At 35.8% G+C, this 13,267-nt stretch overlaps 1 protein-coding gene across 2 annotated transcripts; it reads left to right on the forward strand.

Moving 5' to 3' along the window:
- Positions 1-483: 483 nt before the first annotated feature.
- LOC110798337 (uncharacterized) lies at positions 484-5,749 on the forward strand. 2 transcript variants are annotated; one of them, XM_056838769.1, is made up of 7 exons: positions 484-981; positions 1,068-1,206; positions 2,593-3,153; positions 3,388-4,620; positions 4,695-4,933; positions 5,036-5,278; positions 5,364-5,749. In XM_056838769.1, exons 2-7 carry the CDS (start codon positions 1,093-1,095, stop codon positions 5,416-5,418), a joined length of 2,445 nt encoding a protein of 814 aa, XP_056694747.1. In that variant the 5' UTR covers positions 484-981; positions 1,068-1,092; the 3' UTR covers positions 5,419-5,749. The 2 variants fall into 2 exon arrangements, with proteins under 2 accessions (XP_056694747.1, XP_056694746.1); XM_056838768.1 differs by having other exon boundaries at positions 5,358-5,748.
- The last annotated feature ends 7,518 nt before the right edge of the window (positions 5,750-13,267 follow it).

Below are 13,267 nucleotides of genomic sequence, written 5' to 3' on the forward strand. Positions count from 1 at the left end.
TGTTGTTTGGGCTCCCAATTGATTCTCAATTGGGCCACTAAGTCCAAAGCCCAATGGCTCTAAACAAACAGCATCAAACCTACCAATGGCTAGTCAGCCATCCATCAAGGCCCAAGGCCCAAAAGCAATAAATGACCTATGGGCATTTATTATGCAAACACTATAAATAGGCCGCCAAGGCTCACACCTCAAGGTACGTCCAATTTATCGCCTTAAGACTACTCTTCTAGAGAACTTCTCTCTAGAATCCGAGCATCGTTCTTACTTAGGCATCGGAGGGGCTTTCCTCGGAAACACCCCCGAGGCTAGTGACTTTGCTCTTGTGCAGGTGAATTCGGACTCTACTCATTCAAACAAGCAAGATCTTCAACACATACAAAAGGGCCTTCATTCGAAGCCCATTGTTTCCATCTTTACAACACCGGAACAACCGACTCAAATGAAATTGTCACTCCACAAACCAATTCAAAGAGCTTAACTAGTAACTACAATATAATGTACGTGCGTTGTAAAAATAAGATAAAAACTCTTAGTCATTGGTGTTAGGACGAGTATCCTTCCATTATGGATATACTAATTTTTCTTTTTTGTAGAAATGAGAAAAGATAAAAAATTACAGCTTGAAATAGCAGTAAAAGTAAGTACAGAGTAGGAGTAAATTAAAATCAATGAATATTACGCATATTTCCTAGACCATTTGGTTTCCAATTTTCCATAAGCCTGTTTAACTTCCACTGCTGATAAGTGATTACCATTCACTTACATTTTCTATAAAAAGTTAACAAACAGTTAATCACAAATTAAGCATCATCTTCATCTTCATCTTCATCTTCATCTTTGTCTTCTTAAGTGTTTACCTAGCATGTAAGTTATGCTAACAAACAGTACCTTTTGCTTTTATTCTTATAATTTGCCTTTCTCTTTAATTTGTAGGAACATTTTGCTTGATTAAGAGTTTCACTCCAACTCAACATCAACCTCGTACGACAAAAGTAACATTTTCTCTTATTATTAAGAATTTTGTGTTTCATTTGAAAATCTGACATATTGTTTTAACTTTTAAGCAGAGGTTGATCATTGGTATTTGGCAATATGGACAAGTCTACTAGACAAAACAAATTGGAAGGGGCGAGCACAGGTTTACTAGATTTGGTGTTTTCTTGGTCCTTGCGCGACGTCCTTAATAGGAATCTTTACAAGGATAAGGTATCATTTAACTACGTGATTTTCATGTAAATTTATAATACAGAGTACTCCCTCCGTCCCGGAATACTTGACCTGTTTTCCTTATCGGACCGTCCCTTAATACTTGACCTGTTTCTAAAAATGGAAATATTCTAACAATATTATATTATTTCTCACTCCACCCCTACCCCCTACTCCATACAAAAAATAATTAAAAATTCAACCCCTACTCTCCCCCAACCCCACCTCTTAACCCACCTCTCACTAACTACATTAAAATAATACCCCACTATCAACTACTACCTATTAAATTAAATAAGTCAATTCAAGTCCCTTAAACTCTGTGCCGGTCAAACCGGGTCGAGTATTCCGGGACAGAGGGAGTACTTAATTGTACGAGTACATTATAGATAGTAGTACGAATTGAAATTTGGGTGCAATTTAACTTCTTAAAATTTTTCTAGTGTTGAAACGATATTAGCATTGATATTTGACTAATTTATATTTGGAACTTCAAAAATAAACTGATAGTCTTCCCTATAACTGTTTGATTTTATTATATTTTTAGTATGTTGCTCATTCACTATTTGTATGTTTTGGTTTTGATTTAAGATTGAGTATTTCAAAACATTATTTTGCTGCTTTACATGCCTCTGTCCCAATTTGATTTTATAACGCTTCGTTTTGTTTTAACAGAAGTAAAAAAATGTAATTCAAGGCAAAAATACTTTGGAAAAAATAAAGTAGAGGACAATGTGATATTGTTTATTTTTCGAAGGAAAAAGTTGTTTTACATTGTGAAGAAAAATGGAAAAATTATTTTTGCCAATTGTTTATCGTCAAAACTTCGGAACCAAAACGTTAAAGAGTTTAAAAAACATAGACCATCATGCCGGATGGCTTTTATTTTTTCAATGGAAAGATAAAGAAATTATTTTGTTTTTTTTAAAGGAAAGATAAAGAAAATCTAGTTGGGCAATATTATATTATTCTAATTAATAATTAAAGCACATTTAGTGTCGTTATTATTTCGATATGGGATATAGGAGAACTGTGTGAGGCAACTCCTCGGGGAATGTTGTAAATACCAACCCCTTACCCCGTTCGGTATTGTTTTTTTGTTTCCACTTTTTTGTTTTTTACAAAATTAAAAACCAAAATATGAAAACCACAAAAAGTAGTTTTCAGTTTTTTGTTGTCAGTTTTCAAAATCAACATGATTGCTATAAGGATGACTATTTTTTAGTGTATGATTCAATCTAAATCACATGACTTTTATAACCAAAAACCTAAAACTGGAAACTAACCAAAAAACCAAAAACTGGAAACTAACCGTGATACCGAAAGGCTTGTTATTTGGTTAGCCAAAAACTAACCAATCATTTGAAATATTATGATTATTAATAGGCGAAGCGTATTCCAAATGTGTTTTCATCAACTAGTGAGTACACAAATGCGTTCAAAATCCCACTCGTGGAGGAAACTCGAGCGAGTTTATGCTCAGGAATGGAATCAGTAGGCAATGCCCCTGCTTGTGAGATTTCACGTATCGAGTTCTCCAAGGATTACAAGCCTCCTAAGGAGTTTTATTACAACATTTTGACCAAAAAAATTACAGATTTCAAGAACAATGGAGGACATTATGAGCCTGAGGCAGGGGACCTCATTGTTCTTTCAAATACCAAGCCGCGAAAGATTGAAGATTTGAATAAGCCTGGAGAAACCTTTGTTATTGCCTTGGTTGCTACAATGGAAGATGATTCTGATATGACTCGAATTCTCACATCCAAGGAGATTGATGGTTCGAAATTACTACCTAAGGGGGTTAAGGTTGAAAAGGGTGTAAGAGTTTTTGTCACTTATTTGATCAACTTGATAACGAATATGAGGATATGGAAAGCATTGAATCCTGAACCTCAAGGTGTGAGTATGGACCTTGTTCTTAAGGTTCTTCAGCCTACTTCTTATGTAAGGAACATTCTCTCTGTCTATAGGAATATTCTTCTTCATTCTTATGACTTATCTGTATTGAAATTTGCAGATTAGGAAGCTAAGTAGAGAAATCACCTTAAATCTTAAATTTGATTACTGTAATGTGGAATGTAATGTAACACATTGGTGTGATATTACAAATTTTAATTAGAAAACATTCTAGAAATGTCAAAACTCACAGTATTTGGATTTTTTTGTGTGTGATTAAAGGCAGGTGAGGATTGCACTATATGCGTCTCTCGTGGGGAATTTAGCAATGTGGATTCAAGTGTGCGAGGGGCAATGGATTCTTTAAAGTTAGACGAGTCACAAAAATCTGCTGTTTTTAGCAGTATTTTGATGAGAAAATGCTCACATCAGAAAGACAATGTGAAGCTCATATGGGGTCCTCCAGGGACAGGGAAGACGAAAACAGTTGCTTCGCTTTTATTTTCACTTTTCAAATTGAAATGCAGGACCTTAGCTTGTGCTCCGACTAATATAGCAGTTCTTCAACTCACGAAATGGCTTATGGGGATACTGTCAGAGTCTCTCAAGTATGATACTTATGGCTTGGGTGATGTAATTCTGTTTGGAAATGGTGAGCGAATGAAGGTGGATGATCATGATGAGCTCTTAGATGTGTTTTTGGACTATAGAGCTGAAGTCCTCTCTAAATGCCTTTCACCTGTAGATGGCTGGAAGCATACTTTGGATTCAATGATATCTTTACTTGAACTTCCTGAAGAGCAATACCGAAAATACTTGCTAGATAGAGGGGTACGCGATGATAAGGAGGATGAAAATGAAGATGGCAATGAAAGTGATGATGATGCTAAGGGTAAAGGGTGGAAGAGGGATGAAAGAAGAAAGCACTGGAAAGATGTCATTGATCAATCGATGAAAGGAAGCGACAAGAACAAGAAGGGTCGAAAGGATAAATCTTATGATAAGTTGTTTTCATTCCAAGAGTTTGTGGAGAATAGATTCTATTCTATTGGAGAACGTTTAGGTTTCATGATGAAAAATCTATACACACACCTACCAACATCATTCATTACATTGGATGCAGTAAAGAGCATGATTATCCTGCTTGATCTACTCAAAATCCTTCAAGATGCAAGAGGAAGAGTTGATCATAACCATAGATTAACTATGAAGAGAGAAGAGTTTCTTCAAATTCTTAAGTCTCTTCCTGAGCAATTCAATCTTCCAATCTTATCGTTTTCAGACATACAAACAACCAAGAATGTCTGCTTGAAAAATGCTCAGTTGATTTTCTGTACTGCCTCGAGTTCTGCAAAAATGCAAACTGAGGGCATGGAACCAGTGGAAATGTTGGTCATTGATGAAGCTGCTCAGCTTAAAGAATGCGAGTCATTGATTCCTTTGCAAATCCCAGGTCTCAAGAATGCAATTTTGATTGGGGATGATAAGCAGCTGCCAGCAATGGTTCAAAGCAAGGTCTGAGTCTGAATTAACTGCTAATTATATTAGTTTGTTTCTCGTTTTCTAACTTTGTTCTACTCTTTTTTAAGGTTGCTGATAATGCTGATTTTGGAAGAAGCCTGTTTGAAAGGTTAAAAAAATTAGGCCATAACAGCCAATATGTGAATTACAAGGATAGTGGTTTCTCAGTGAGTGTTCGTTCTGTTGATGGATTTCAAGGCGGAGAAGAGGATGTAATTATAATCTCAACTGTTCGAAGCAATGGAAATGGATCAGTTGGCTTCCTATCCAATCATCAAAGGACAAACGTAGCCCTAACCAGAGCAAGGTGGGTCTTAAATTTCCAGCTCCTGGTGTATGAAGTAAAAGCTAGAAAAGGGTAGTTTTTCCTGAAATTTTGAATGTTGTTGGTTGTTTGTAATTTGTGTAGGTTCTGTCTATGGGTAGTAGGGAATGGAACCACATTAATGAAAAGTGGATCTGTGTGGAAGGAGCTTGTGACTGATGCAAAAATACGAGGGTGTTTCTACAATGCAGATGAGGATAAAGATCTTGATAGAGCAATGACAGCAGTAGTAGTCGATACAGAAGTTGATCTTGCAGAGTCTTTGACAAGAAAGTTGGCTGCAGTTAAAATAAGAGACCATCAAGGAGAATCAAGTTCCATATTTAGGTGAGCATCACATATACTCTCTTATTCAACACTATTTTTTAAGGTGATTGAACTAGAATTTGTGATGGTTTTGCATCAGAAACAGTTTCGAGTCAAAAAAGGAAAATGGAAGTTCCGTGATTGGATACAGAAGATGGTGATTGAACAAGATTGTAAGGAGGGTTATTTTCATGGATCATTAACAAACGCGAAGGCATGTAGCTTTATGTCAAATGTACTTCCATTTTTTCCCCTGTCAAAGAATTGTAACTTGTTACATGCCTTAATTTAGACTCGTTTTATATAAGGTAGAAAGTCGAACTGAAATCTGGCCTTCAACTTGCTAAAACATTGTTATTTGTTTGAACAATCTGTAATGTCAGACGTTGCAACTGTTGATTTGATTAAGTTGCAATACTTGCTGTTGATGATCAGCCTTGTTTTGCAAATACAGAGTTTGCAGATATGCCGAATTTTCCTTGGATTGGATTCCAGAATCGCACTCGTTAACAATTTCTGATTTAGGTAGCTTACTCTGACTAACCTTAACAATGTGGTATACGCAACTGTTTACTAATTTCATAAGAGCAATTCACACTGATAGATCATTAGATTATAGTGAGTTTATGGTTATAACATGAATACGTTGACAAGTCCCACATTTGTAATGGAATTGTAACATTAATCCTCTATTAATGCAAATGCTTATTTTCTCAATTCCCAATGGACTTTCTTGCTTTCTAAATTGAGTTTTAGTAGTTGCTTTAAGCCACCAGGGTGGTCTAATTTTTTAACAATAAAATAATATGGAGTATAATGTACGGACTATTGGACTACGGAGTAGTACTTTTCTTTTACATAAAAGATACTTCATCAGTCCTTTGATACTCGAACCGTTTTGACTGGACACGCTAGTCAATGCACAATTTTAACCACTAATATCTTTAACTATATATTATAAAATCTTATAAAATATTAATATTTTGAAAATATATATTGAGATGAAACCAACAATATATTATATACTAACATTTGTTTTCATATACTATAAATAAAAAAGGTCAAATCGAATTATGTGAATAGTGCAAAAAGTCAAAACGGGGCGAGTATTATGGACGGAATGCATTGGCAAATAATTAATCATTATGTACCATGTACACGACACAATCGATTATATATAAGTGGCCATCACATACGTCCCTCTTTGTATTTTTCCCTGCCTAGTTGCATGCTTTAGCTTCTACGTAGTATAATAATTTATCTGCTACACACCCACCCCCCCCCCCCCTCAATAATAACAAGTGTGTGGCCCGGTCGATGCCCTGGTCGCTACATTTAAAAGTTACAATTTTAGATTTTTTTTGAGCTCAATATTTGACGAAATGCATGTATACCATAAAGTGAAAAAAATCATTTAAATTTGTCAACTACAAACACACACTACGTCATTTATCATACAAAGTAATTTTTCAATTAGATAATCTTACAATTTGTATAATTTGTTTTCTAGTGCAACTAAGTGCTTCAAATTAATAACACCAAATTAAATATAAGCAGCCATGCAAGATATTTCTATAGTTGATGCTTATGATATTCATGACATCATGTTTCTTCATAGTTGTCCTAATTCTTTATTATTTTTTTCAAAATATTCCATAGAAAATAAAAAATCAAATAAAAAATTAGTTGGTTTAGACTTCATGTTAACATTTATTGATAAATTAATGTGAAGAAATAAACCATAATTGGTGGTTGGTTAAGATGGTAATATGAAATATCAATCAGACATGAGGTCTAGAGTTCGAACCTCATTGTATTGATTTTTGGTAATCCATGACATGGCATACCACTTGGTGAGTGAATGATGTGGCGTAAAGGGAATAGTACTACATGGCACATAGACGTTTTCTACAACGCCTTTTAATATACTAGATTAGATCCCGTGCACGCACGGATTTTGATAATCTTTTTTACAAAATATTTAACAGAATATCTCCCAAACTACTGCATAGTTATAACATTTTTAACATACTCATTTAAATTTATTTATCTAATATGCATATTTAAAATGCTAATATGGTAATTTGACCAAAATATTGAAGGATATATTTTCCATTATATTAATATAGCGATTTGACTAAAATATTACCAATTTAGAATAACTATTATTACGCCGCCATAATTTATAAACTAAATTCTGTTTCCATACATAAATAGTCTATAAAAAAGGTAAAGAATAAATATAAAATCAAACAGATAAACTTTTTTGAGAAACTGATTTTTGGCGGGAAAAAATAATACCAGGAATTAACACGTGTCATTCCTGGTGTCTCTTTTAGTATATAGTAATAGATTATTATTACTATAGATTCGACATTCTTCTCAGCTCAATATTTGACCAATACGCATGTAGTCCATTAAAGTGAAAAGATGAATTAAATTCATCAACTACACATGTGCATTACGTCATTTATCATTCCAAGTGATTACGTGTACACATGTGCATTACGGTTGCCCCCTCTTTAGACCCCTCGTTAATAAAGGCTGTCATCACAGCGATATAAAAGAGGGTGTACAGAATGTTTGATATACTACGATCGTAGCTATGGTGAAATGAAGTTTTTATTTGATTCGATTGTTATATATTTGTTAGATTTAAATCTTTATGTATATGTCGTATGACTTTTTATCAATAAATTAATTTGTTTAAAAGAAAAAAAAAACCAACAACCTACTCAGGAAACAACAAAACTCAACTAAAAAGAAGATAGTAAGCCACATACTAGCAGATCAACATAAAAAACAGCAACATAAAAACCACATCGCTAAAAAAAAAAAGGTGTAATCCAAGTCCTTAATATAAAGCTTCAAAATTATTGCTTAGGTTAAACACTCCACAAGGACAAGATGTGTTATAGTGGCATTGCAGCAATTGTAACAGAGCGTATGATACTATCATTGATATGCTCTGATACCAATTGTTGGGAAGCAACTTATAACACCCGTTAATACTAGTTCTAATCTTGTAATATATTATGACTACAAAATATAGTAATGCCTTGATCTTTGATTATCCTATTGCTTTATATCCAGTAGGCAGTGAGTTATTCTAATACACAAACGTTGATATTGTAAAATATTCATAAACTTTAATTATACTATTCTATCTGTATTGATTAACCATCTTATTAATCAGTCATAACTCATAAGTGTTACATCTCATTCCATGAAGGTTTACCTAACCTAAATTCGGGAAAAGTTCTTCAAACATTTAATATTATTAATCGGTGGGAAAATGTTCTTCAAACTCGAATTGATGCCGGGTAATTTTTAAACATTTTTTCTGTCTATGATGTCTTATAATTTTTTATTTGGGGTTAACACCCGGTTCACCCTTATGGCTAATCCGGATTCGGGGCGAGTTTTGGGTGGATAGGTTCAAGTCCCCTTCCAATTTTGTTACGGGGATCTAACACATGGTACTCCCTACCGAGTTCAGCCCCATTCATCACTGAACCAACAAACAATTGGTAATCTGCCTTATAATATTTATTATACACTGAAGGGGGCGTTCTGTTCAACTTATTTGACCTGAACTTATTGAAACTTATTGAAACTTATCTAAACTTATTGGAACTTATTACTAATAATATTAACAATAATAATAATAAATAATAAATAATACGGAGTAAATAATAAATAATAAATGGTAAGTAATAAATTATAAATAAGTATATAATTTATAAATAGTGAGTAGTCCGAATAAGATTGAAGAAAACCATAATTCCACAACGATGCGGCTAGCTTAGCAAACCAACATCTTGGTGCTTGTTTCAGACCATAAGGAGATTTTTTCAGACGATAAACCATTCCTGTCTTACCAACATTGAAACCCGTGGGAAATTTCATGTACACTTCCTCATCGAGGTCACCGTGCAAGAACGCATTGTCAACATCCATCTGATGCAATTCACAATTCTTGGTTGCCGCAACTGCAAGAAAGGCACGAACAGTAACCATCTTGGGCACTGGTGAAAATGTCTAATTGTAGTCAATACCTCCGACTTGATGATTCCCAAAAATAACTAAGCGCGCTTTTAGGAGCTCAATAGTGCCATTTGCATGAAATTTAATCTTATAAACCCATTAGCAACCAAGAGCCTTCTTCCCGGGTGGTAATTCTTCCATTACCCATATCTCATTATCCTCCAGTGCTCCAATTTCTTTTTGCATAGCTTCCCTCCAGCCAACATCTTTCATTGCTTCATTAAAGGTTCGAGGCTCAAGGCCTGCAATTACAGCTGCAAGAAATATAAGATGTCGCAAAGAAAATTTGTCACAATTCACAAAATGTGCTATAGGATAGGAGTACATGAGGAGCTAGTGGAGGGTGATGAACGGGTGGACGGACTCTTAGCTTGTACAATGCGTGTTACAAAGTTCTTGAGTAGAACGGAAGGGCGCTTGAGACGACAACCCTTGCCCAAACCAAGAGGTCCATTTACGCCCGCCTCTTGAGTAGAGGTTTGGGCTTGCTGCTCATGTGGCCCAGGCGCACTAAATGTGACGGACTGATGTGAGGTAGGAGAGGAAACGTCATCCTGTTGGGCCAGAGTAAAAGATGGGCCCGCTGGAGTGGCCAACTCATGAAGCCGGTCTAGCGTTGACAATTCTTCTGGATGGGCCAGTGTTGGAGATGTGAGTGATGGACTTGGCTGCAATGAAGCTGCAGGAAGGTCCACTGCCAACCCGTGGCCAGGTACCACGACTCCCTCCCCTGTCATGGACTCTACTGGTCCAACATCACCAACCAAAATGGTTTCCAGATCATCCAAAAAACCAGCATTACTATCACCAATATCTAAATTCCCATTACTCACCACATTATCATCACCAATTAACTCACCATTGAAGTATCAAAAGGAAATTAATTTTCATGAAATTTGACATCTCGAGACACAAAGATTTCAGAAGTTTCCATGTCATACATTTTCCACCCTTTCTTTCCATTAGGATACCCAACAAATGCACATTTCTGACTCCGAGATGCAAACTTATGACCCTTAGACTTTGATTATACTTATAGCAAAGACAACAAAAGATACGCAGATGATCCAAATCGGGTTCTTTGCCAAATAAAACCTCAAACGGTGTTTTATTTTGAAACAAACCTGACGGTGTACGATTAATTAAATAAACCATACCCAAAATACATTCACCCCAAAGAGAGATCGGAAGGTTACCCTAAACCATCAAGGCACGACCAGTATTTAAAATGTGTTGACGCTTACGTTCAACTCGACCATTTTGTTGAGGGTACCAACACAAGACGTTTGGAATATTATCCCATGTTCATCAAAATAATCCAAAACACATCAGAAGTATGTGCCATTATAACTACAAATAATTTTGACATTTGTTTCAAATTGACTTTCAATCATAGCAAAGAAAGAACGAAAATCTTTATAAACTTTTGTTTTTGAATGCAATAAATACACCCACGCTACTCTTGAAAAATCATCTACCAAAGTCAAAAAACTAATGCGCACCACTAGTTGAAGAAATATAATTGTGACCCCATAAATGACAATTAATTAATTCAAAATTCTACTAGCTTTGCTATCACTAACAGGAAAACTTTCACGGTGTTTCTTAGCTTGGGGATAAATTACGCAAGCTTTATTTAATTTCTTTGTAACATTACTAGGAAAATTTATAATTGCAGGTACTACCTTGAGAGCTCTATCAGACGGATGCTCCAGTCGACGAAGCCATAGCTCAAACGTAGAAACTTCAGGAACGAACACCGCACACACTGTAGGTATTTCCCGAAAATAATAGAGTTCATCTCTCCGTTCACCGGCTTCAATCAGGCTTTCCGAACGTTGGTCCTGTATAGCATAAAGAGAGTCAGTGAATTGAACTAAATATTTAGAATCATCAATCAATTGTGGACAGCGATATTATATTGCAATGCAAAGTAGGAACATATAAAACATTGTTAAGAATAATGTGCTCGATAGTACTGCTTGACCCTCCATGGTAGAAAGAACATTATTTCCGTCCGGTAAACCAACCAACCGGAGAAGAAATTATAGACTCCATAATTTTCAATCGAGAAGCGTCACCCGTGACATAGCGGGACGCGCCAGTGTCAATTATCCAAGGTAACGAGGAACACGCACTTGTCATCTTGTCTATCTAAGAACTATTATTGTTGAAGTACCACCATCAGAAGCACCCACAAGGCTGCTCTCCCCTATAGCACCACTGCCAGATACGACATTAGCTCCCCAGGTACTCCACGACCACGACCCGCGGCAACAGACGCAACACCTCCCCATGAAGAACCTCCCTTAGTACATTTCTGCTTCATCTCTTCGTACCATTTCGGGTAGCCATGGAGTTTTAAGCAGGTGCTACTATCATGTCCGTCACGCTTGCATTGGGTGCAAGTAAGCTATGACTTATCATGCCTGTCAAGTCGAGGATTATTACAGTCAGCTTGTATGGAAAATATGGATTGACTATGCACTACTTCCTTCACGACCTTATTGTCAGCAATTTATGGGGAGTGTTCTTCTTGTTGGAAAGCAAGATAAGCCTCATCAAACGTAGGCATAGGATCTCGGGACAAAAAGCTTGTGCGCACCGTAGCGTACAGGTCTTCATCAACACCGATCAATAATTGGTGCATAATTCCTCCTCCGGGTTTGCAGCGAATTTCCCAACCAAATTACACGAACAATTTCCACATTCACAAGTACGTAACGGTTTGAATTGAACCAAGTCATCATACTACCCTGTGTGCATGGTGTAATAATCTTCCATTGATATTCCTTTCCCTTGGTTGCACGTCATAATCTTACACCGAACTGTTGTAGTCGGGGACCGTTCACAACGCCATATTTCTTAGCCAAAAATCCCACAGCTTCTTTTCATTATCGTGAAAGGGGATAGGAGCAGCAACTTTGGGTTCCATGCTCTTCAACATCCAGGAGACGAGCATCGAGTTAAAAATCGCCCAATCAAGGTGCTTCTTTTTCTCATAAGGTTGTGTAATTGATCCATTAACGAACATGAATTTACGGCGCAATTGTAAGGCTAGTTGCATCTCCCTATCCCACGCCAGATAATTTTCACCCCGTAGAAATACATGGGAGATTATGGTACTCGATTGATCTCCGGAACTTAAGTAATACAGAGATACGTGATAGATTTTGCCATCACCTTCCATGGTTAATCAAGAAGACACGCTGGTGGAGCTTGAGAGGAAGAAGACAAACGAGTAAAAAAAAATTGTGGGTAGGGTTTGCTAGGCTGCTAGCTACGATACCATGAAAAATTAATTAGGGTATATCATTTTCTTTCCTTGTATTTAATACTTCCTCCGATTATTAATACTCGCAACTTTTGTGATCTTTACACTATTCACATAGTCTATTTTAACCATTATTAGTAATTTATACGTAAGATAAAACATAGTCATGTATGATCTTGTTAAATTCGTCTTAATGTGCATTTTCAAAATATTAACTTTTTATAATTTTTACTTAAAGAGAATTAAAGATAATAGTGATCAAAGTTGTGCGTTGGCATGCGTGAACGTGACAAACGTTGTGAGTAAAAATGGACGGAGGAAGTAGTAATTTGTGTTATATAGTATAGCTCCAAGCTACGGGCTTTTAGGTTAAATACATTAAATACATTTATAAGCTTAAAGCCCAATTACAATATACTTCCTCCGTCTTTTAATACTCGCAACGTTTTTTAGTTTCACGCATGCCAATGCACAACTTTGATCATTTATATCTTAAATTCTATTTATGCAAAAATTATAAAAAGTTGATATTTAGAAAATACACATTGAGACGAATCTAACAAGATCCCACATGACTATGTTTTATCTTATATAAAAAGCACTAAGAATAGTCAAAGTAGATTATATGAATAGTGGCAAAAGTCCAAACGTTGCGAGTATTAAAAGACGGAGGAAGTATAAGTCCTAAT

This window comes from Spinacia oleracea, chromosome 3 (assembly GCF_020520425.1).
Source record: "Spinacia oleracea cultivar Varoflay chromosome 3, BTI_SOV_V1, whole genome shotgun sequence".
Classification (NCBI taxonomy): domain Eukaryota; kingdom Viridiplantae; phylum Streptophyta; class Magnoliopsida; order Caryophyllales; family Amaranthaceae; genus Spinacia; species Spinacia oleracea.

What these genes read in the sequence shown, in the direction of transcription:
- LOC110798337 (XM_056838768.1), top strand. Translation starts at nt 1,093, where the DNA reads ATGGACAAGTCTACTAGACAAAACAAATTGGAAGGGGCGAGCACAGGT. An exon ending in CAGCAATGGTTCAAAGCAAG is followed by an intron (nt 4,621 to 4,694) that starts GTCTGAGTCTGA and finishes CTCTTTTTTAAG; the next exon opens with GTTGCTGATAATGCTGATTT. An exon ending in GTAGCCCTAACCAGAGCAAG is followed by an intron (nt 4,934 to 5,035) that starts GTGGGTCTTAAA and finishes TAATTTGTGTAG; the next exon opens with GTTCTGTCTATGGGTAGTAG.